Genomic DNA, 21,849 nt, shown 5'->3' on the forward strand with positions numbered 1-21,849 from the left:
CCAGATTCAGGAAAATAAGTTTATTCCGCGCACAACCCACACATCCGGAGGTGGTCGCTCTCTCCCGGGACGGCTTCAGGTGGGAATCTTTCAGGACGGGGAATCCGGCCTTCCCCTCTTGGCTCTTCCTGGCGGGAAAGGGTCCCCGGTGGACTTGGATTTCCCCGGGAACGACCCCGCGGAATTCCCGCCTTCCGTTCTCGCCGGGAAGGGCGGCGTCAATATCCCTTTCTCCCTCTGAACCTGGATCTGGCGTCCAACTGCAAACAGAAGGGCGGCCCAGTCAACGGCGGCCAATCCGTCGGCACTGTACTGAGCGCTTGGGAGAGGGCCATGCGCGCGTCTTTACGTATTTATTTACGGATATACATAAATACGTACATGTATATATGTTTGTACGTATTTATTACTCTATTTATTTACCTATTTACATAAATACGTATATATGTAAATACGCACATTATATGTTTGTACGTATTTATTACTCTATTTATTTACGTATTTACATAAATACGTAAATACGTACATGTATATATGCTTGTACGTATTTATTACTCTATTTATTTACGTATTTACATAAATACGTATATACGTAAATACATACATTATATGTGTTTGTACGTATTTGTTACTCTATTTATTTACGTATTTACATAAATGCGTACATACGTAAATACGTACCTGTATATATGTTTGTACGTATTTATTACTCTATTTATTTACGTAGTTACATAAATACGTATATACGTAAATACGTACATGTATATATGTTTGTACGTATTGATTACTCTATGTATTTAAATACGTATATGTGTAAATACGTACATGTATACACGTTTGTACGTATTTATTACTCTATGTATTTACATAAATGCGTATAGACGTAAATACGTACATGTACATATGTTTGCACCTATTTATTACTCTATTTACGTATTTACATAAATACGCATATACGTAAATGTGTACATTATATATGTTTGTACGTATTTATTACTCTATTTATTCACGTATTTACATAAATACGTATATACGTAAATACGTACATGTATATATGTTTGTGCGTATTTATTACTCTATTTATTTACGTATTTACATAAATGCGTATATACGTAAATACGTACATGTATATATGTTTGTACGTATTTAGTACTCTACGTATTTACATAAATACGTATATGCGTAAATACGTACATGTATATATGTTTGTACGTATTTATTACTCTATTTATGTATTTACATAAATGCATATAGACGTAAATACGTACATGTATATGTTTGCACCTATTTATTACTCTATTTATTTACGTATTTACATAAATACGCATATATGTAAATGCGTACATTATATATGTTTGTATGTATTTATTACTCTATTTACTTACGTATTTACATAAATACGTATATACGTAAATATGTACATGTATATATGCTTGTACGTATTTATTACTCTATTTATTTACGTATTTACATAAATACGTATATACGTAAATACGTACATGTATATATGTTTGTACGTATTGATTACTCTACGTATTTAAATACGTATATGTGTAAATACGTACATGTATACACGTTTGTACGTATTTATTACTCTATGTATTTACATAAATGCGTATAGACGTAAATACGTACATGTATATATGTTTGCACCTATTTATTACTCTATTTATTTACGTATTTACATAAATACGCATATGCGTAAATGTGTACATTATATATGTTTGTACGTATTTATTACTCTATTTATTCACGTATTTACATAAATACGTATATACGTAAATACGTACATGTATATATGTTTGTACGTATTGATTACTCTACGTATTTAAATACGTATATGCGTAAATACGTACATGTATATACGTTTGTACGTATTTATTACTCTATGTATTTACATAAATGCGTATAGACGTAAATACGTACGTGTATATATGTTTGCACCTATTTATTACTCTATTTATTTACGTATTTACATAAATACGCATATGCGTGAATGTGTACATTATATATGTTTGTACGTATTTATTACTCTATTTATTCACGTATTTACATAAATACGTATATACGTAAATACGTACATGTATATATGTTTGTACGTATTGATTACTCTACGTATTTAAATACGTATATGCGTAAATACGTACATGTATATACGTTTGTACGTATTTATTACTCTATTTATGTATTTACATAAATGCGTATAGATGTAAATACGTACGTGTATATATGTTTGCACCTATTTATTACTCTATTTATTTACGTATTTACACAAATACGCATATGCGTAAATGTGTACATTATATATGTTTGTACGTATTTATTACTCTATTTATTCACGTATTTACATAAATACGTATATACGTAAATACGTACATGTATATATGTTTGTACGTATTGATTACTCTACGTATTTAAATACGTATATGCGTAAATACGTACATGTATATACGTTTGTACGTATTTATTACTCTATTTATGTATTTACATAAATGCGTATAGATGTAAATACGTACATGTATATATGTTTGCACCTATTTATTACTCTATTTACGTATTTACATAAATACGCATATACGTAAATGTGTACATTATATATGTTTGTACGTATTTATTACTCTATTCACGTATTTACATAAATACGTATATACGTAAATGTATATAGGTTTGTACGTATTTATTACTCTATTTATTTACATAGTCACATAAATACGTATATACATAAATAGGTACATGTATATATGCTTGTACGTATTTATTACTCTATTTATTTTACTTGTCCATATCTATTCTATTTATTTTATTTTGTGAATATATTTTGTTTTTTGTTCTCCGTCTCCCCCTTCTAGACTGTGAGCCCGCCGTTGGGTAGGGACCGTCTCTATGTGTTGCCAACTTGTGCTTCCCAAGCGCTTAGTACAGTGCTCTGCACACAGTAAGCGCTCAATAAATACGATTGAATGAATGAATGTTGGGTAAGGACCGTCAAACCCGATTTGCTCGTATCCGCCCCAGCGCTTAGTACAGCGCCTGGCACATAGCAAGTGCTTAACAAATACCACAATTCTTCTTCATCTTCGAGCGCCAAGAGCACCGTTTTTGGGGTTTTTTTGTTTTTTTCAATGGCGTTTATTAAGCGCTTACTACGTGCAGAGCACTGTTCTAAGCGCTGTTCCGTTATTGAATTGAATTTACAATAAAGAGGGACAATCCCTGCCCTTCCCGAGCTCACAGAATCAGGTCGGGAATAATCCTGAACTGAGGGGGAGGGAAAACGGGAATCTTGACTTCCCCCACTTTACAGAGGAGGACGGCGAGGCGCGGAAGAGAGAAGTGACTTGCCCGGGTTCACCCGGGAGGGGCCGGAATTAGAACTCAGGTCCCCTGACCTCCATAATAAGAATAATAATGCTAATAATGGCATTTATTAAGCGCTTACTATGTGCAAGGCACTGTTCTAAGCGCTGGGGAGGTTACAAAGTGATCAGGTTGTCCAACGGGGAGCTCACAGTCTTAATCCCCAAATAATAATAATAATAATGGCATTTATTAAGCACTTACTATGCGCAAGGCACTGTTCTAAGCGCTGGGGAGGTTACAAAGTGATCAGGTTGCCCCACGGGGGGCTCACAGTCTTTAATCCCCATTTTCCAGATGAGGGAACTGAGGCCCAGAGAAGAAGAATAATAATAATGGCATTTATGAAGCGCTTACTATGTGCAAAGCACTGTTCTAAGCGCTGGGGAGGTTACAAGGTAATAATAATAATAATAATGATGGCATTTATTAAGCACTTACTACATGCAAAGCACCGTTCTAAGCGCTGGGGAGGTTACAAGGTGATCAGGTTGTCCCACGGGGGGCCCACAGTTCTTAATCCCCATTTTCCAGATGAGGTAACTGAGGCCCAGAGAATAATAATAATAATAACAATGGCATTTATTAAGCGCTTACTATGTGCAAAGCACCATTCTAAGCGCTGGGGAGGTTACAAGGTAATAATAATAATAATAATGGCATTTATTTAGCACTTACTATGTGCAAAGCACTGTTCTAAGCGCTGCGGAGGTTACAAGGTGATCAAATTGTCCCACGGGGGGCTCACAGTCTTTAATCCCCATTTTCCAGATGAGGTAACTGAGGCCCAGAGAATAATAATAACAATAATGGCATTTATGAAGCGCTTACTATGTGCAAAGCACTGTTCTAAGCGCTGGGGAGGTTACAAGGTAATAATAATAATAATAACAATGGCATTTATTAAGCACTTACTACATGCAAAGCACCGTTCTAAGCGCTGGGGAGGTTGCAAGGTGATCAGGTTGTCCCACGGGGGGCTCACAGTCTTTAATCCCCATTTTCCAGATGAGGGAACTGAGGCCCAGAGAATAATAATAATAATAATAATGGCATTTATGAAACGCTTACTATGTGCAAAGCACTGTTCTAAGCGCTGGGGAGGTTACAAGGTGATCAGGTTGTCCCACGTGGGGCTCACAGTCTTTAATCCCCATTTTCCAGATGAGGGAACTGAGGCCCAGAGAATAATAATAATAATAATGGCATTTATGAAGCGCTTACTATGTGCAAAGCACCATTCTAAGCGCTGGGGAGGTTAGCAGGTGATCAGGTTGTCCCTCATGGGGCTCACAGTCTTAATCCCCATTTTCCAGATGAGGTAACTAAGGCCCAGAGAATAATAATAATAATTATAAAAATAATGGCATTTATGAAGCACTTACTATGTGCCAAGCACCGTTCTAAGCGCTGGGGAGGTTACAAGGCAACAATAATAATAATATTAATGGCATTTATTAAGCGCTTCCTATGTGCCAAGCACCGTCCTAAGCGCTGGGGAGGATACAAGGTGATCAGGTTGTCCCACGGGGGGCTCACAGTCTTTAATCCCCATTTTACAGATGAGGGAACTGAGGCCCAGAGAATAATAATAATAATAACAATGGCATTTATTAAGCGCTTACTATGTGCAAAGCACCATTCTAAGCGCTGGGGAGGTTACAAGGTAATAATAATAATAATAATGGCATTTATTAAGTGCTTACTATGTGCAAAGCACCATTCTAAGCGCTGGGGTGGTTACAAGGTAATAATAATAATAATAATAATGGCATTTATTTAGCGCTTACTATGTGCAAAGCACCGTTCTAAGTGCTGCGGAGGTTACAAGGTGATCAAATTGTCCCACGGGGGGCTCACAGTCTTTAATCCCCATTTTCCAGATGAGGTAACTGAGGCCCAGAGAATAATAATAATAATGATAATGGCATTTATGAAGCGCTTACTATGTGCAAAGCACTGTTCTAAGCGCTGGGGAGGTTACAAGGTAATAATAATAATAATAATGATGGCATTTATTAAGCACTTACTACATGCAAAGCACCGTTCTAAGCGCTGGGGAGGTTACAAGGTGATCAGGTTGTCCCACGGGGGGTTCACAGTCTTTAATCCCCATTTTCCAGATGAGGTATCTGAGGCCCAGAGAATAACAATAATAATAATAATGGCATTTACGAAGCGCTTACTATGTGCCAAGCACCGTTCTAAGCGCTGGGGAGGTTACAAGGTGATCAGGTTGTCCCACGGGGGGCTCACAGTCTTTAATCCCCATTTTCCAGATGAGGTCACTGAGGCCCAGAGAACAATAATAATAATAATAATGGCATTTATGAAGCGCTTACTATGTGTGAAGCACCGTTCTAAGCGCTGGGGAGGTTACAAGGTGGTCAGGTTGTCCCTCACGGGGCTCCCAGTCTTTAATCCCCATTTTCCAGATGAGGTAACTGAAGCCCAGAGAATAATAATAATAATAATGATGGCATTTATTAAGCGCTTACAATGTGCCAAGCACCGTTCTAAGCGCTGGGGAGGTTACAAGGTGATCAGGTTATCCCACAGGGGGCTCACGGTATTTAATCCCCATTTTCCAGATGAGGTAACTGAGGCCCAGAGAATAATAATAATGGCATTTATGAAGCGCTTACTATGTGTGAAGCACCGTTCTAAGCGCTGGGGAGGTTACCAGGTGATCAGGTTGTCTCTCATGGGGCTCACAGTCTTAATCCCCATTTTCCAGATGAGGTAACTGAGGCCCAGAGAATAATAATAATAATAATAATGGCATTTATGAAGCGCTTACTATGTGCCAAGCACCGCTCTACGCGCTGGGGAGGTTACAAGGTGATCAGGTTGTCCCACGGGGGGCTCACGGTCTTTAATCCCCATTTTCCAGATGAGGTAACTGAGGCCCAGAGAATAAAAATAATAATAATAATGGCATTTATTAAGCACTTACTATGGATGGAACGGCCGATTCCCCACCCCGGGAAGTCTCCGGCTACTCACCATGGATCGCTTGCACTCGAAAAATGAAACTTTCAGGGCTTGGCAATTCCCTTCCTTCAGACACTCCCGGGGGCTTTTCCCGTCCTGTAACGCGGAAGAGGACACAGCGTTAAGCGCCCGGGGATCATCATCATCATCATCATCATCAATCGTATTTATTGAGCGCTTACTGTGTGCAGACTGGGAGCCCACTATGTTGCCACTTTGTACTTCCCAAGCGCTTAGTCCAGTGCTCTGCACATAGTAAGCGCTCAATAAATACGATTGATGATGTTGGGTGGGGACTGTCTCTCTACGTTGCCAACTTGGACTTCCCAAGCGCTTAGTCCAGTGCTCCGCACACAGGAAGCGCTCAATAAATACGATTGATGATGATGATGATGCAGAGCACTGTACTAAGCGCTTGGGAAGTCCAAATTGGCAACATCTAGAGACAGTCCGTACCCAACAGTGGGAGTCTAAAAGGGGGAGACGGAGAACAAAACCAAACATACTAACAAAATAAAATAAATAGAATAGATATGTACAAGTAAAATAAATAGAGTAATAAATATGTAAACACATATATAAAGGTGCTATCAATCGTATTTATTGAGCGCTTACTGTGTGCAGAGCACTGTACTAAGCGCTTGGGAAGTCCAAGTTGGCAACATATGGAGACAGTCCCTACCCAACAGTGGGCTCACAGTCTAAAAGGGGGAGACGGAGAACAAAACCAAACATAGTAACAAAATAAAATAAATAGAATAGATATGGACAAGTAAAATTAATCAATCAATCAATAAATAGAGACGCGACCGCTCAGTTGGATTGCTGTTTTATCGTCCTCTCCCAAGCGCGCGGTGAGCGCTCAGTAAATATGAATGGGAAAGAACGAACCGGAGGCCGGTAATAATGCGCTTAGTACAGTGCTCTGCACACAGTAAGCGCTCAATAAATACGATTGATGATGATGATGATGCAGAGCACTGTACTAAGCGCTTGGGAAGTCCAAATTGGCAACATCTAGAGACAGTCCGTACCCAACAGTGGGAGTCTAAAAGGGGGAGACGGAGAACAAAACCCAACATACTAACTAAATAAAATAAATAAAATAGATATGTACAAGTAAAATAAATAGAGTAATAAATATGTAAACACATATATAAAGGTGCTATCAATCGTATTTATTGAGCGCTTACTGTGTGCTAGAGCACTGTACTAAGCGCTTGGGAAGTACAAGTTGGCAACATATGGAAACAGTCCCTACCCAACAGTGGGCTCACAGTCTAAAAGGGGGAGACAGAGAACAAAACCCAACATACTAACAAAATAAAATAAATAGAATAGATATGGACAAGTAAAATAGAGTAATAAATATGTAAACACATATATAAAGGTGCTATCAATCGTATTTATTGAGCGCTTACTGTGTGCAGAGCACTGTACTAAGCGCTTGGGAAGTACAAATTGGCAACATATGGAAACAGTCCCTACCCAACAGTGGGCTCACAGTCTAAAAGGGGGAGACAGAGAACAAAACCAAACATACTCACAAAATAAAATAAATTTAATTAGATATGGACAAGTAAAATAGAGTAATAAATATGTAAACACATATATAAAGGTGCTATCAATCGTATTTATTGAGCGCTTACTGTGTGCTAGAGCACTGTACTAAGCGCTTGGGAAGTACAAGTTGGCAACATATGGAAACAGTCCCTACCCAACAGTGGGCTCACAGTCTAAAAGGGGGAGACAGAGAACAAAACCCAACATACTAACAAAATAAAATAAATAGAATAGATATGGACAAGTAAAATAGAGTAATAAATATGTAAACACATATATAAAGGTGCTATCAATCGTATTTATTGAGCGCTTACTGTGTGCAGAGCACTGTACTAAGCGCTTGGGAAGTACAAATTGGCAACATATGGAAACAGTCCCTACCCAACAGTGGGCTCACAGTCTAAAAGGGGGAGACAGAGAACAAAACCAAACATACTCACAAAATAAAATAAATTTAATTAGATATGGACAAGTAAAATAGAGTAATAAATATGTAAACACATATATAAAGGTGCTATCAATCGTATTTATTGAGCGCTTACTGTGTGCTAGAGCACTGTACTAAGCGCTTGGGAAGTACAAGTTGGCAACATATGGAAACAGTCCCTACCCAACAGTGGGCTCACAGTCTAAAAGGGGGAGACAGAGAACAAAACCCAACATACTAACAAAATAAAATAAATAGAATAGATATGGACAAGTAAAATAGAGTAATAAATATGTAAACACATATATAAAGGTGCTATCAATCGTATTTATTGAGCGCTTACTGTGTGCAGAGCACTGTACTAAGCGCTTGGGAAGTCCAAGTTGGCAACATATGGAGACAGTCTCTACCCAACAGTGGGCTCACAGTCTAAAAGGGGGAGACAGAGAACAAAACCATACAAACAAAATAAAATAAATAGAATAGATATGGACAAGTAAAATTAATAAATCAATCAATAAATAGAGACGCGACCGCTCAGTTGGGTTGCTGTTTTATCGTCCTCTCCCAAGCGCGCGGTGAGCGCTCGGTAATTATGAGTGTGAAAGAACGAACCGGAGGTCGGTAATAATGCGCTTAGTACAGTGCTCTGCACACAGTAAGCGCTCAATAAATACGATTGATTAATAATAATAATGATGATGATGGCATTTGTTAAGCGCTTACTACGTGCAGAGCACCGTTCGAAGCGCCGGGGGGGATACAAGGTGATCAGGTGGTCCCACGGGGGGCTCCCAGTCTTCACCCCCATTTTCCAGATGAGGGAACTGAGGCCCAGAGAAGTGACTGCCCAAAGTCGCAGAGCTGACAACTTACCTCCTTCCCTTCCCCACAGCACCTGTATATATGTATGTATGCTTGTACGTATTTATTACTCTATTTATTGATTTATTTTACTTGTACAGATCAATCCTATTTATTTTATCATCATCAATCGTATTTATTGAGCGCTTCCTATGTGCAGAGCACTGTACTAAGCGCTTTTATTTTCTTAATATGTTTTGTTTTGTTGTCTGTCTCCCCCTTCTAGACTGTGAGCCCACTGTTGGGTAGGGACCGTCTCTAAACTTGCGTTTAGTACGGTGCTCTGCACACAGTAAGCGCTCAATAAATACGATTGAATGAATGAATGAATGAATGAAATGAATGGAGCCGGGATTTGAACTCATGACCTCCGACTCCCAAGCCCGGGCTCTTTCCACTGAGCCACGCTACTTCCCGGTTAAGCTCCCGGGAAGAAACGACACGACGGCTCAGTCGGATTGCCGTTTTATCGTCCTCTCCCGAGCGCTCACTACAGTGCTCTGCGCGCGGTGAGCGCTCAGTAAATAGGAACGTGACAGGACGATCCGGAGGCCAGTAGTAATAATAATGATAATGACGGCATTTGTTAAGCAAGCACTGTTCTAAGCACTGGGGAGGATACGATAATAATAATAATGGCATTTATTAAGCGCTTACTATGTGCAGAGCACTGTTCTAAGCGCTGGGGAGGATACGATAATAATAATAATGGCATTTATTAAGCGCTTACTATCTGCAAAGCACTGTTCTAAGCGCCGTGGAGGTTACAAGGTGATCAGGTTGTCCCACGGGGGGCTCACAGTCTTAATCCCCATTTTCCAGATGAGGGAACTGAGGCACAGAGAAGTGACTCGCCCAAAGTCACACAGCTGACAGTTGGCGGAGCCGAGATTTGAACCCACGACCTCTGACTCCAAAGCCCGGGCTCTTTCCGCCGAGCCACGCTGCTTCTCACAAGGTGAGCGGGTTGTCCCACGGGGGGCTCCCAGTCTTCACCCCCATTTTCCAGATGAAGTAACTGAGGCACAGAGAAGTGGCTCGCCCAAAGTCACACAGCTGACAGTTGGCGGAGCCGGGATTTGAACCCATGACCTCTGACTCCAAAGCCCGGGTTGTTTCCGCCGAGCCACGCTGCTTCTCACAAGGTGAGCGGGTTGTCCCACGGGGGGCTCCCAGTCTTCACCCCCATTTTCCCGATGAGGGAACTGAGGCACAGAGAAGTGACTCGCCCAAAGTCACACAGCTGATAGTTGGCGGAGCCGAGATTTGAACCCGTGACCTCTGACTCCAAAGCCTGGGCTCTTTCCGCCGAGCCACGCCGCTTCTCACAAGGTGAGCGGGTTGTCCCACAGGGGGCTCACAGTCTTAATCCCCATTTTCCAGATGAGGTAACTGAGGCACAGAGAAGTGACTTGCCCAAAGTCACGCAGCTGACAATTGGCGGAGCCGAGATTTGAACCCGTGACCTCTGACTCCAAAGCCCGGGCTCTTTCCGCCGAGCCACGCCGCTTCTCACAAGGTGAGCGGGTTGTCCCACGGGGGGCTCCCAGTCTTCATCCCCATTTTCCCGATGAGGGAACTGAGGCCCAGAGAAGTGACTCGCCCAAAGTCACACAGCTGACAGTTGGCGGAGCCGAGATTTGAACCCGTGACCTCTGACTCCAAAGCCCGGGCTCTTTCCGCCGAGCCACGCCGCTTCTCACAAGGTGAGCGGGTTGTCCCACAGGGGGCTCCCAGTCTTCATCCCCATTTTCCCGATGAGGGAACTGAGGCCCAGAGAAGTGACTCGCCCAAAGTCACACAGCTGACAGTTGGCGGAGCCGAGATTTGAACCCGTGACCTCTGACTCCAAAGCCCGGGCTCTTTCCGCCGAGCCACGCTGCTTCTCACAAGGTGAGCGGGTTGTCCCACGGGGGGCTCACAGTCTTAATCCCCATTTTCCAGATGAGGTAACTGAGGCACAGAGAAGTGACTCGCCCAAAGTCACGCAGCTGACAATTGGCGGAGCCGGGATTTGAACCCGTGACCTCTGACTCCAAAGCCCGGGCTCTTTCCGCCGAGCCACGCCGCTTCTCACAAGGTGAGCGGGTTGTCCCACGGGGGGCTCCCAGTCTTCATCCCCATTTTCCCGATGAGGGAACTGAGGCACAGAGAAGTGACTCGCCCAAAGTCACACAGCTGACAGTTGGCGGAGCCAAGATTTGAACCCGTGACCTCTGACTCCAAAGCCCGGGCTCTTTCCGCCGAGCCACGCCGCTTCTCACAAGGTGAGCGGGTTGTCCCACGGGGGGCTCACAGTCTTAATCCCCATTTTCCAGATGAAGTAACTGAGGCACAGAGAAGTGACTTGCCCAAAGTCACGCAGCTGACAATTGGCGGAGCCGGGATTTGAACCCGTGACCTCTGACTCCAAAGCCCAGGCTCTTTCCACCGAGCCACGCTGCTTTTCACGAGGTAAGCAGGTTGTCCCACGGGGGGCTCCCAGTCTTCACCCCCATTTTCCCGACGAGGGAACTGAGGCCCAGAGAAGTGACGTGCCCAAAGTCACAGATCGGTGGAAGCGGGATTTGAACCCATGACCTCCGACTCCCAAGCCCGGGCTCTTTCCACTGAGCCACGCTGCTTCCGCTTCTCAGAGCTGAGAGGGAAGCGGGATCAAACCGAAACTCCCGGTGACCCCGGAAAACCCCTCCGAAGGGGAAGAGGAGGCTCCGGTTCTCCCCTTCCGGAAGCGCGGTCCAAAGCCCCTGCTCTTTCAATCAATCAATCAATCGTATTTATTGAGCGCTCACTGTGTGCAGAGCACTGTACTAAGCGCTTGGGAAGTCCAAGTTGGCAACATATAGAGACGGCCCCTACCCAACGCTGAGCCACGCTGATGTAGAGCCCGGGCTTTGGCGTCAGAGGTCATGGGTTCAAATCCCGGCTCCGCCGCTTGTCAGCTGGGTGACTTTGGGCCAGTCGCTTCACTTCTCTGGGCCTCAGTTCCCTCATCTGGAAAATGGGAGTGAAACGTGAGCACCCCAGTGGGACAACCTGATCACCCTGTCACCTCCCCAGCGCTTAGAACAGTGCGTTGGCACATAGTAAGTGCTTAATAAATGCCATCATCATTATCGCTACGTATTGGACAGAGCCCGGGTTTGGGAGTCGGAGGTCATCAATCAATCGTATTTATTGAGCGCTTACTGTGTGCAGAGCACTGGACTAAGCGCTTGGGAAGTCCACGTTGGCAACATATAGAGACAGTCCCTACCCAACAGTGGGTTCACAGTCTAAAAGGTGATGGGTTCAAATCCCCGGCTCCGCCGCTTGTCAGCCGGGTGACTTGGGGCGAGTCACTTCGCTTCTCTGGGCCTCAGTTTCCTCATCTGTGAAAAAGGGGGGTGAAGACTCTGAGCCCCGTGTGGGACGGGAACTGTGTCAATCAATCAATCAATTGTATTTACTGAGCGCTTCCTGTGTGCCGAGCACTGTACTAAGCGCTTGGGAAGTCCAAATTGGCAACATATAGAGACAGTCCCTACCCAACAGTGGGCTCACAGTCTAGAAGGGGGAGACAGAGAACAAAACCACACATATTAACCAACCTGATTAATCGGCATCTACTACAGTGCTTGGCACCTAGTAAGGGCTTAACAAGTACCATAATTATTAATACTATTATTATTATCCACCCCAGCGCTTAGTACACTGCCTGGCACAGAGTAAGCCATTAACAAATACCATAGTTTTTATTATTATCTCCCCCAGAGTTTAGACTGTAAGCGCAGTGTGGGCAGGGGTTGTCTCTTTATTATGGCTGTATTGTACTTTGCAAGTACAGCGCTCTGCACACAGTAAGCGCTCAATAAATCCTGAATGAATGAATGGATAGTGCAGCGCTTAGCACACAGCAAATGTTTATCAGCTTTCATAAGCTGGTGGGCCAACCTGATCACCTTGCATCCATCCCAGCGCTTAGTACAGTGATCTGCACACAATAAGCGCTCAATAAATACGATTGATGATGATGATGCTTTGCACATAGTATGCGCTTAATAAATGTCATCATTATTATTAGTAGTAGCAGTAGCAGTAGAAGCAGTGTGGCTCAGTGGAAAGAGCCCGGGCTTTGGAGTCAGAGGTCACGGGTTCAAATCTCGGCTTTGCCGATTGTCAGCTGGGTGACTTTGGGCCAGTCACTTCACTTCTCTGGGCCTCAGTTACCTCATCTGTTAAATGGGGATGAAGACTGTAAGCCCCCGGTGGGACAACCTGATCACCTTGTATCCTCCCCAGCGCTTAGAAGAGTGTTTTGCACAGAATGGGTGCTTAATAAATGCCATCGTTATTATTATCATCATCAATCGTATTTATTGAGCGCTTACTATGTGCAGAGCACTGTACTAAGCGCGTGGGAAGTACAAATTGGCAACATATTATTAGTAGCAGTAGTGGTAGTAAGCGCTCCATAAATATGATTGAATGAATGAATGAATGCAGGCTGGAGAAGGGGCGTGGCCAAGAAAATACGTCACGGGGAGGGGCGGGGACAACAGACGGCGTCACCGAAAGGGGCGGGGCCAGCGAGAGGCGCCGTGGGGGGCGTGGTCAAGCGAGCGCATCACGTGGATGGGCGGCGAAGGGGCGTGGCCAAAAGGTCGGCTGCGTGGAGGGGGCGTGGCCTGGAGCGCGTGTCACGTTGGGGGCGAGACCACGTGATCGGCCACGTGGAGGGCGGGGAAGCAGGGCGTGGCCTGGACAGCTTGACGTTAAGGGCGGGGCCACGTGATCCGTCACGTGGAGGGCAAGAAAGGGGAGTGGCCTGGAGCCCGCGTCCCCTGTAGGGGGCCACGTGCTCGGTCACGTGGAGGGGGCGGGAAAGGGGACGTAGCCACGCGAGGTGTCACTCGGAGGGGCGGGTCCACGTTATCGGTCACGTGGAGAGACGGTTAGGACAGTGCTCTGCACACAGTAAGCACTCGATAAATACGATTGAATGAATGAATGAAAGGCGGGAAAGGGGCGTGGCCTGGTGAATGCGTCACGGGAAGGGGAAAGGGACGTGCCCTGGAGTGTGAAGTGGGCGGGAGGGGGCGTGGCCAAATGAGCGGTGACGTACAAGGGGGCGTGGCCTGGCGGGTGCGTCGCCAGAACGGGGAGAGGGGCGAGGCCTGGAGTGTGCGTCACCGGGAGGGGCGGGGTATCGGGCGTGGCCAAGGGAGCATGTCGTTTGCAGGGGAGAGGCCACGTGATCGGTCAGGTAGAGGGGCGGAGAAAGGGGCGTGGCCTGCTGATGTCGCCGGAAGGGACGAGGGGCGTGGCCTGGAGAGCGCGCCGTATAAAGTGGATGGGAAGGGGGCGTGGTCAAGTGTTCCGTCACGTGTGGAGGGGCGTGGCCTGGGGAGCGCGGGCCACGTGGAGGGGTGGGGAAGGGGGCGTGGCCTAGTGAGGGCGCCATCCAGGGGCGTGGCCAAAGGAGAGAGTCGTCCGGAGAGGGCGTGGCCAAGGGCGCATCACCCGGAGGGGCGTGGCCAATAGAACGCGTCATCCAGAGGGGCGTGGCCAAAGGAGCGCGTCTTCGGGGGCGTGGTCAAAAGAGCGCTAGGTCCGGAGGGGGCGTGGCCAACAGAGAACGTCGCCCGGGGGCGTGGACAAGAGAGTGCGTCATCAAGAGGGGCGTGACAAAAGGAAAACGTCGTCAGGAGGGCGTGGCCACAAGAGCGAGTAACCTGATTGGGCGTGGCCAAAAGAGAGTGTCGCCTGGAGGGGGCGTGGCCAAAAGAACTCGAGGTCTGGAGGGGCGTGGCCAAAAGAGCGTTTCGCCCCGAATGGGCGTGGTCGAAAGAGCGCGTCACCCAGAGTGGGCGTGGCCCAAAGACAGCGTCATCCCCGAGGGGGCGTGGCCAACATAATGCGCCGTCCAGAGGGGGCGTGGTGAAGAGTGCGCATCACCCGGACGGGGCGTGGCCAAAAGAAGCGTCACTCGGAGGGGCGTGGCCAACAGAACGCGTCATCCTTAGAGGGCGTGGCCAAGCGACGGTATCGTCCGGAGGGGGCGAGGCCAAAGGAACGCGCCATCCAGAGGGGGCGTGGTCAAAAGAGCGCGTCATTCCTGAGGGGGCGTGGCCAAAAGAAGGTGTGGCTCACATGGGGGCGTGGTCAAAAAGGCGCGTCGTCAGGTGGGGCGTGGCCAAAATAATGCGTCATCCGGGGGCATAACCAAAGGGAGCGTCGTTTGGAGGGGGCGGGGCCATACGAACTCGTCATCCGTGGGGGGCGGGAACAGGCGCGTACGTCTCCTAGAGGGGGCGTGGCCAACAGACATCACGTCATCCAGAGGGGGCGTGGCCTGAGGCGCGCGTCCCCGCGGGGGGGGCGTGATCAGCCGAACGCGTCACCCGGGCGACGCGGCCGAGCGGACGCCCCCGCCCACCTTGGGCGTAGCCAATCCAACGCGTCCCTGGAGGGGCGTGGCCGGGGGGGGCGCGTGCCCCCGGAGGGGGCGGGGCCTGGGCTCGCGCGGACGGTACCTTCATGACGCAGTCGGACTGCAGCAGGCAGAGGCCCAGGTCCTCCCGGACCCCCGCGCAGGCGCCCTCCTCCGGCTTGTCCTCGTAATAGCGCGGCATCGCGGCCGCTCGGGCCTCCGTCGGCACCGGAAGTCCCCCGGCCGCGGCGCGCGGCTGCTTCCGGTCGGGGGGGAAGGGGGGGGGAGGGGGAATCTAGGAGGAGCCGGAAGCCGGAGGAACGCGGAGAAGCCGGAACTCGGAGGGAGACAGACTTCGGAGGGAGCCGGTAGGGTGGGGGGGGACCGGAAGTGAGGACCGGACTCGGAGGGGGAAACCGGAAGTGGGAGGGAACCGGAACTCGTCGCGCGGCGGAGGCGTGAGGGAGGCGGCCGCCGGGGCCTTCCGCGGAGCTGAGGCCGGGGGGCGAGGGAGGTGAGGGGATGGGAGGCAAGCGCGCGCGTGCGCAGTGGGGGGGGGGTGGGGACGGGAGCGATGGGCGCGGCTGGATGCGGTGGCCGTTTTGCGCATGCGCGCCGCCTGCCTCGCGCTTGCGAGCTGCCCGCCCCAGCGCACCGCCTCTTCTGCGCATGCGCGCCGACGCCTCTGAGCGTGCGTGCCGCTCGCCCCACCGCACCGGAGCCTCTGCGCATGCGCGCTGCCCGCCCCAGCGCGCCGACGTCTCTGCGCGTGCGCGCCGCTCGCCCCCGCGCATGCGCGCCGGCCGACCCGCCTTGCCGCGCATGCGCTCCTACCCTTATTAATAATAATAATAATAATAATGGTAGCGTTTATTAAGTGCCTACTATGTTCTAAGCGCCGGGGGGGTTACACGGCGATCAGGTTGTCCCACGGGGGTCTCACGGGCTTCATCCCCATTTTCCGGATGAGGTCACTGAGGCCCAGAGAATAATAATAATGACGATGGCACTTATTAAGCGCTTACTATGTGCCAAGCACTGTTCTAAGCGCCGGGGAGGTTACAAGGTGATGAGGTTGTCCCACGGGGGGCTCCCAGTCTTCATCCCCATTTTACAGATGAGGGAACTGAGGCCCAGAGAGTAATAATAATGTTGGTATTTATTAAGCGCTTACTATCAATCAATCAATCAATCGTATTTATTGAGCGCTTACTGTGTGCAGAGCACTGTACTAAGCGCTTGGGAAGTACAAATTGGCATCACATAGAGACAGTCCCTACCCAACAGTGGGCTCACAGTCTAAAAGGGGGAGACAGAGAACAGAACCAAATATACCAACAAAATAAAATAAGTAGGATAGAAATGTACAAGAAAAATAAATAAATAAATAGAGTAATAAATATGTACAACCATATATACATATATACAGGTGCTGTGGGGAAGGGAAGGAGGTAAGACGGGGGGATGGAGAGGGGGACGAGGGGGAGAGGAGGGAAGGGGCTCAGTGTTGGAAGGCCTCCTGGAGGAGGTGAGCTCTCAGCAGGGCCTTGAAGGGAGGAAGAGAGCTAGGTTGGCAGATGGGCAGAGGGAGGGCATTCCGGGCCCGGGGGATGACGTGGGCCGGGGGTCGATGGCGGGACAGGCGAGAGCGAGGTACAGTGAGGAGATTAGTGGTGGAGGAGCGGAGGGTGCGGACTGGGCTGTAGAAGGAGAGAATGGAGGTGAGGTAGGAGGGGGAGAGGGCATGGACAACCTGGAAGCCCAGGGTGAGGAGTTTCTGCCTGATGCGCAGATTGATCGGTAGCCACTGGAGATTTTTGAGGAGGGGAGTGATATGCCCTGAGCGTTTCTGGACAAAGATAATCCGGGCAGCAGCATGAAGTATGGATTGAAGTGGAGAGAGACACGAGGATGGGAGATCAGAGAGAAGGCTGATGCAGTAGTCCAGACGGGATAGGATGAGAGCTTGAATGAGCAGGGTAGAGGTTGGGATGGAGCGGAAAGGGCGGATCTTGGCAATCTTGGCTTACTGTGTGCAGAGCACTGTACTAAGCGCTTGGGAAGTCCAAGTTGGCAACATATAGAGACGGTCCCTACCCAACAGTGGGCTCACAGTCTAAAAGGTAGTCAAAAGGTTTCTGCTGCATACGGACGGGGCATGGGCCTGGTAGTCACAAGGTTTGCTGCCATTTGTCTGCTGCATGGGGTTAGGGCACGGGCCTGGGAGTCATCATCATCAATCGTATTTACTGAGCGCTTACCGTGTGCAGACCACTGTACTAAGCGCTTGGGAAGTCCAAGTTGGCAACATATAGAGACAGTCCCTACCCAACAGTGGGCTCACAGTCTAAAAGGTAGTCACAAAGTTTCTGCTGCATAGGCACGGGGCATGGGCCTGGGAGTCACAAGGTTTGCTGCCATTTGTCTGCTGCATGGGGTTAGGGCACGGGCCTGGGAGTCATCATCATCAATCGTATTTATTGAGCGATTACTGTGTGCAGAGCACCGTACTAAGCGCTTGGGAAGTACAAGTTGGCAACATATACAGTCCCTACCCAATGGTGGGCTCACAGTCTAAAAGGTAGTCACAAGGTTTCTGCTGCACAGAGATGGGGCATGGGCCTGGGAGTCACAAGGTTGGCTACCATTTGTCTGCTGCATGGGGTTAGGGCACGGGCCTGGGAGTCACAAGGTTTGCTGCCATTTGTCTGCTGCATGGGGTTAGGGCACGGGCCTGGTGGTCATCATCATCAATCGTATTTATTGAGCACTTACTGTGTGCAGAACACTGTACTAAGCGCTTGGGAAGTACAAGTTGGCAACATATACAGTCCCTACCCAACAGTGGGCTCACAGTCTAAAAGGTAGTCACAAGGTTTCTGCTGCACAGAGATGGGGCATGGGCCTGGGAGTCACAAGGTTGGCTACCATTTGTCTGCTGCATGGGGTTAGGGCACGGGCCTGGGAGTCACAAGGTTTGCTGCCATTTGTCTGCTGCATGGGGTTAGGGCACGGGCCTGGGAGTCATCATCATCAATCGTATTTATTGAGCGCTTACCGTGTGCAGAGCACCATACTAAGCGCTTGGGAAGTACAAGTTGGCAACATATAGAGACAGTCCCTACCCAACGGTGTGCTCACAGTCTGGGCATGGGCCTGGGAGTCACAAGGCTTGCTGCCATTTGTCTGCTGCATGGGGTTAGGGCACAGGCCTGGGAGTCATCATCATCAATCATATTTATTGAGCGCTTACTGTGTGCAGAGCACTGTACTAAGCGCTTGGGAAGTACAAGTTGGCAACATATAGAGACAGTCCCTACCCAACAGTGGGCTCACAGTCTAAAAGGTAGTCACAAGGTTTCTGCTGCATAGGGATGGGGCATGGGCCTGGGAGTCACAAGGTTTGCTGCCATTTGTCTGCTGCATGGGGTTAGGGCACAGGCCTGGGAGTCATCATCATCAATCGTATTTATTGAGCGCTTACTGTGTGCAGAGCACTGTACTAAGCGCTTGGGAAGTACAAGTTGGCAACATATAGGGACAGTCCCTACCCAACAGTGGGCTCACAGTCTAGGCATGGGCCTGGGAGTCACAAGGTTTGCTGCCATTTGTCTGCTGCATGGGGTTAGGGCACGGGCCTGGGACTCATCATCATCAATCGTATTTATTGAGCGCTTACTGTGTGCAGAGCACTGTACTAAGCGCTTGGGAAGTACAAGTTGGCAACATATAAAGACAGTCCCTACCCAATGGTGGGCTCACAGTCTGGGCATGGGCCTGGGAGTCACATGGTTTGCTGCCATTTGTCTGCTGCATGGGGTTAGGGCACAGGCCTGGGAGTCATCATCATCAATCGTATTTATTGAGCACTTACTGTGTGCAGAGCACTGTACTAAGCGCTTGGGAAGTCCAAGTTGGCGACATATAGAGACGGTCCCTACCCAACAGTGGGCTCACACTCTAAAAGGTAGTCACAAGGTTTCTGCTGCATAGGGACGGGGCATGGGCCTGGGAGTCACAAGGTTTACTGCCATTTGTCTGCTGCATAGGGATGGGGTTAGGGCACGGGCCTGGGAGTCATCATCATCAATTGTATGTATTGAGCGCTTACTGTTTGCAGAGCACTGTACTAAGTGCTTGGGAAGTCCAAGTTGGCAACATACAGAGACAGTCCCTACCCAACAGTGGGCTCACAGTCTAAAAGGTAGTCAAAAGGTTTCTGCTGCATAGGGATGGGGCATGGGCCTGGTAGTCACAAGGTTTGCTGCCATTTGTCTGCTGCATGGGGTTATGGCACGGGCCTGGGAGTCATCATCATCAATCGTATTTATTGAGCACTTACTGTGTGCAGAGCACTGTACTAAGCGCTTGGGAAGTCCAAGTTGGCAACATATAGAGACGGTCCCTACCCAACAGTGGGCTCACAGTCTAAAAGGTAGTCACAAGGTTTCTGCTGCATAGGGATGGGGCATGGGCCTGGGAGTCACAAGGTTTGCTGCCATTTGTCTGCTGCATGGGGTTAGGGCACGGGCCTGGTGGTCATCATCATCAATCGTATTTATTGAGCACTTACTGTGTGCAGAACACTGTACTAAGCGCTTGGGAAGTACAAGTTGGCAACATATACAGTCCCTACCCAACAGTGGGCTCACAGTCTAAAAGGTAGTCACAAGGTTTCTGCTGCACAGAGATGGGGCATGGGCCTGGGAGTCACAAGGTTGGCTACCATTTGTCTGCTGCATGGGGTTAGGGCACGGGCCTGGGAGTCACAAGGTTTGCTGCCATTTGTCTGCTGCATGGGGTTAGGGCACGGGCCTGGGAGTCATCATCATCAATCGTATTTATTGAGCGCTTACCGTGTGCAGAGCACCATACTAAGCGCTTGGGAAGTACAAGTTGGCAACATATAGAGACAGTCCCTACCCAACGGTGTGCTCACAGTCTGGGCATGGGCCTGGGAGTCACAAGGCTTGCTGCCATTTGTCTGCTGCATGGGGTTAGGGCACAGGCCTGGGAGTCATCATCATCAATCATATTTATTGAGCGCTTACTGTGTGCAGAGCACTGTACTAAGCGCTTGGGAAGTACAAGTTGGCAACATATAGAGACAGTCCCTACCCAACAGTGGGCTCACAGTCTAAAAGGTAGTCACAAGGTTTCTGCTGCATAGGGATGGGGCACGGGCCTGGGAGTCACAAGGTTTGCTGCCATTTGTCTGCTGCATGGGGTTAGGGCACAGGCCTGGGAGTCATCATCATCAATCGTATTTATTGAGCGCTTACTGTGTGCAGAGCACTGTACTAAGCGCTTGGGAAGTACAAGTTGGCAACATATAGGGACAGTCCCTACCCAACAGTGGGCTCACAGTCTAGGCATGGGCCTGGGAGTCACAAGGTTTGCTGCCATTTGTCTGCTGCATGGGGTTAGGGCACGGGCCTGGGAGTCATCATCATCAATCGTATTTATTGAGCGCTTACTGTGTGCAGAGCACTGTACTAAGCGCTTGGGAAGTACAAGTTGGCAACATATAAAGACAGTCCCTACCCAATGGTGGGCTCACAGTCTGGGCATGGGCCTGGGAGTCACATGGTTTGCTGCCATTTGTCTGCTGCATGGGGTTAGGGCATGGGCCTGGGAGTCATCATCATCAATCGTATTTATTGAGTGCTTACTGTGTGCAGAGCACTGCACTAAGCGCTTGGGAAGTCCAAGTTGGCAACATATAGAGACGGTCCCTACCCAACAGTGGGCTCACAGTCTAAAAGGTAGTCACAAGGTTTCTGCTGCATAGGGATGGGGTACAGGCCTGGTAGTCACAAGGTTTGCTGCCATTTGTCTGCTGCATGGGGTTAGGGCACGGGCCTGGGAGTTATCATCATCAATCGTATTTACTGAGCGCTTACCGTGTGCAGAGCACTGTACTAAGCGCTTGGGAAGTCCAAGTTGGCAACATATAGAGACGGTCCCTACCCAACAGTGGGCTCACAGTCTAAAAGGTAGTTACAAGGTTTCTGCTGCATAGGGATGGGGCATGGGCCTGGGAGTCACAAGGTTTGCTGCCATTTGTCTGCTGCATAGGGTTAGGGCACGGGCCTGGGAGTCATTATGATCAATCGTATTTATTGAGCGTTTACTGTTTGCAGAGCACTGTACTAAGCGCTTGGGAAGTACAAGTTGGCAACATATAGAGACAGTCCCTACCCAGCAGTGGGCTCACAGTCTGGGCATGGGC

General features: G+C 48.4%; 2 protein-coding genes across 2 annotated transcripts in view; one reads left to right on the forward strand and one right to left on the reverse strand.

The window, feature by feature from the left end:
* LOC119937683 (cytochrome c oxidase assembly factor 5) lies at positions 1-16,117 on the reverse strand. Its single transcript, XM_038757266.1, has 3 exons — positions 15,721-16,117; positions 6,364-6,447; positions 1-260 (listed from the first exon to the last, which is right to left on the reverse strand). Exons 1-3 carry the CDS (start codon positions 15,817-15,819, stop codon positions 219-221), a joined length of 225 nt encoding a protein of 74 aa, XP_038613194.1. The 5' UTR covers positions 15,820-16,117; the 3' UTR covers positions 1-218.
* Positions 15,923-21,849, forward strand: part of UNC50 (unc-50 inner nuclear membrane RNA binding protein) — a 22,535-nt gene continuing 16,608 nt past the window's right edge. The window contains exon 1 of the mRNA XM_038757265.1: positions 15,923-15,985. The gene's annotated coding sequence lies outside the window, so the exon portion shown is untranslated. The remainder of the gene's footprint in view (positions 15,986-21,849) is intronic.

Source organism: Tachyglossus aculeatus, chromosome 15, assembly GCF_015852505.1.
Source record: "Tachyglossus aculeatus isolate mTacAcu1 chromosome 15, mTacAcu1.pri, whole genome shotgun sequence".
NCBI lineage: Eukaryota > Metazoa > Chordata > Mammalia > Monotremata > Tachyglossidae > Tachyglossus > Tachyglossus aculeatus.

Excerpts from the sequence above, each read along its gene's own strand:
- LOC119937683 (XM_038757266.1), bottom strand. The coding sequence starts at position 15,819 with ATGCCGCGCTATTACGAGGACAAGCCGGAGGAGGGCGCCTGCGCGGGG. Across the intron at positions 6,448-15,720 it reads AGTCCGACTGCGTCATGAAG|GACGGGAAAAGCCCCCGGGA; the intron begins GTACCGTCCGCG and ends TCCGCGTTACAG. Across the intron at positions 261-6,363 it reads TCGAGTGCAAGCGATCCATG|TTGGACGCCAGATCCAGGTT; the intron begins GTGAGTAGCCGG and ends TTCTGTTTGCAG.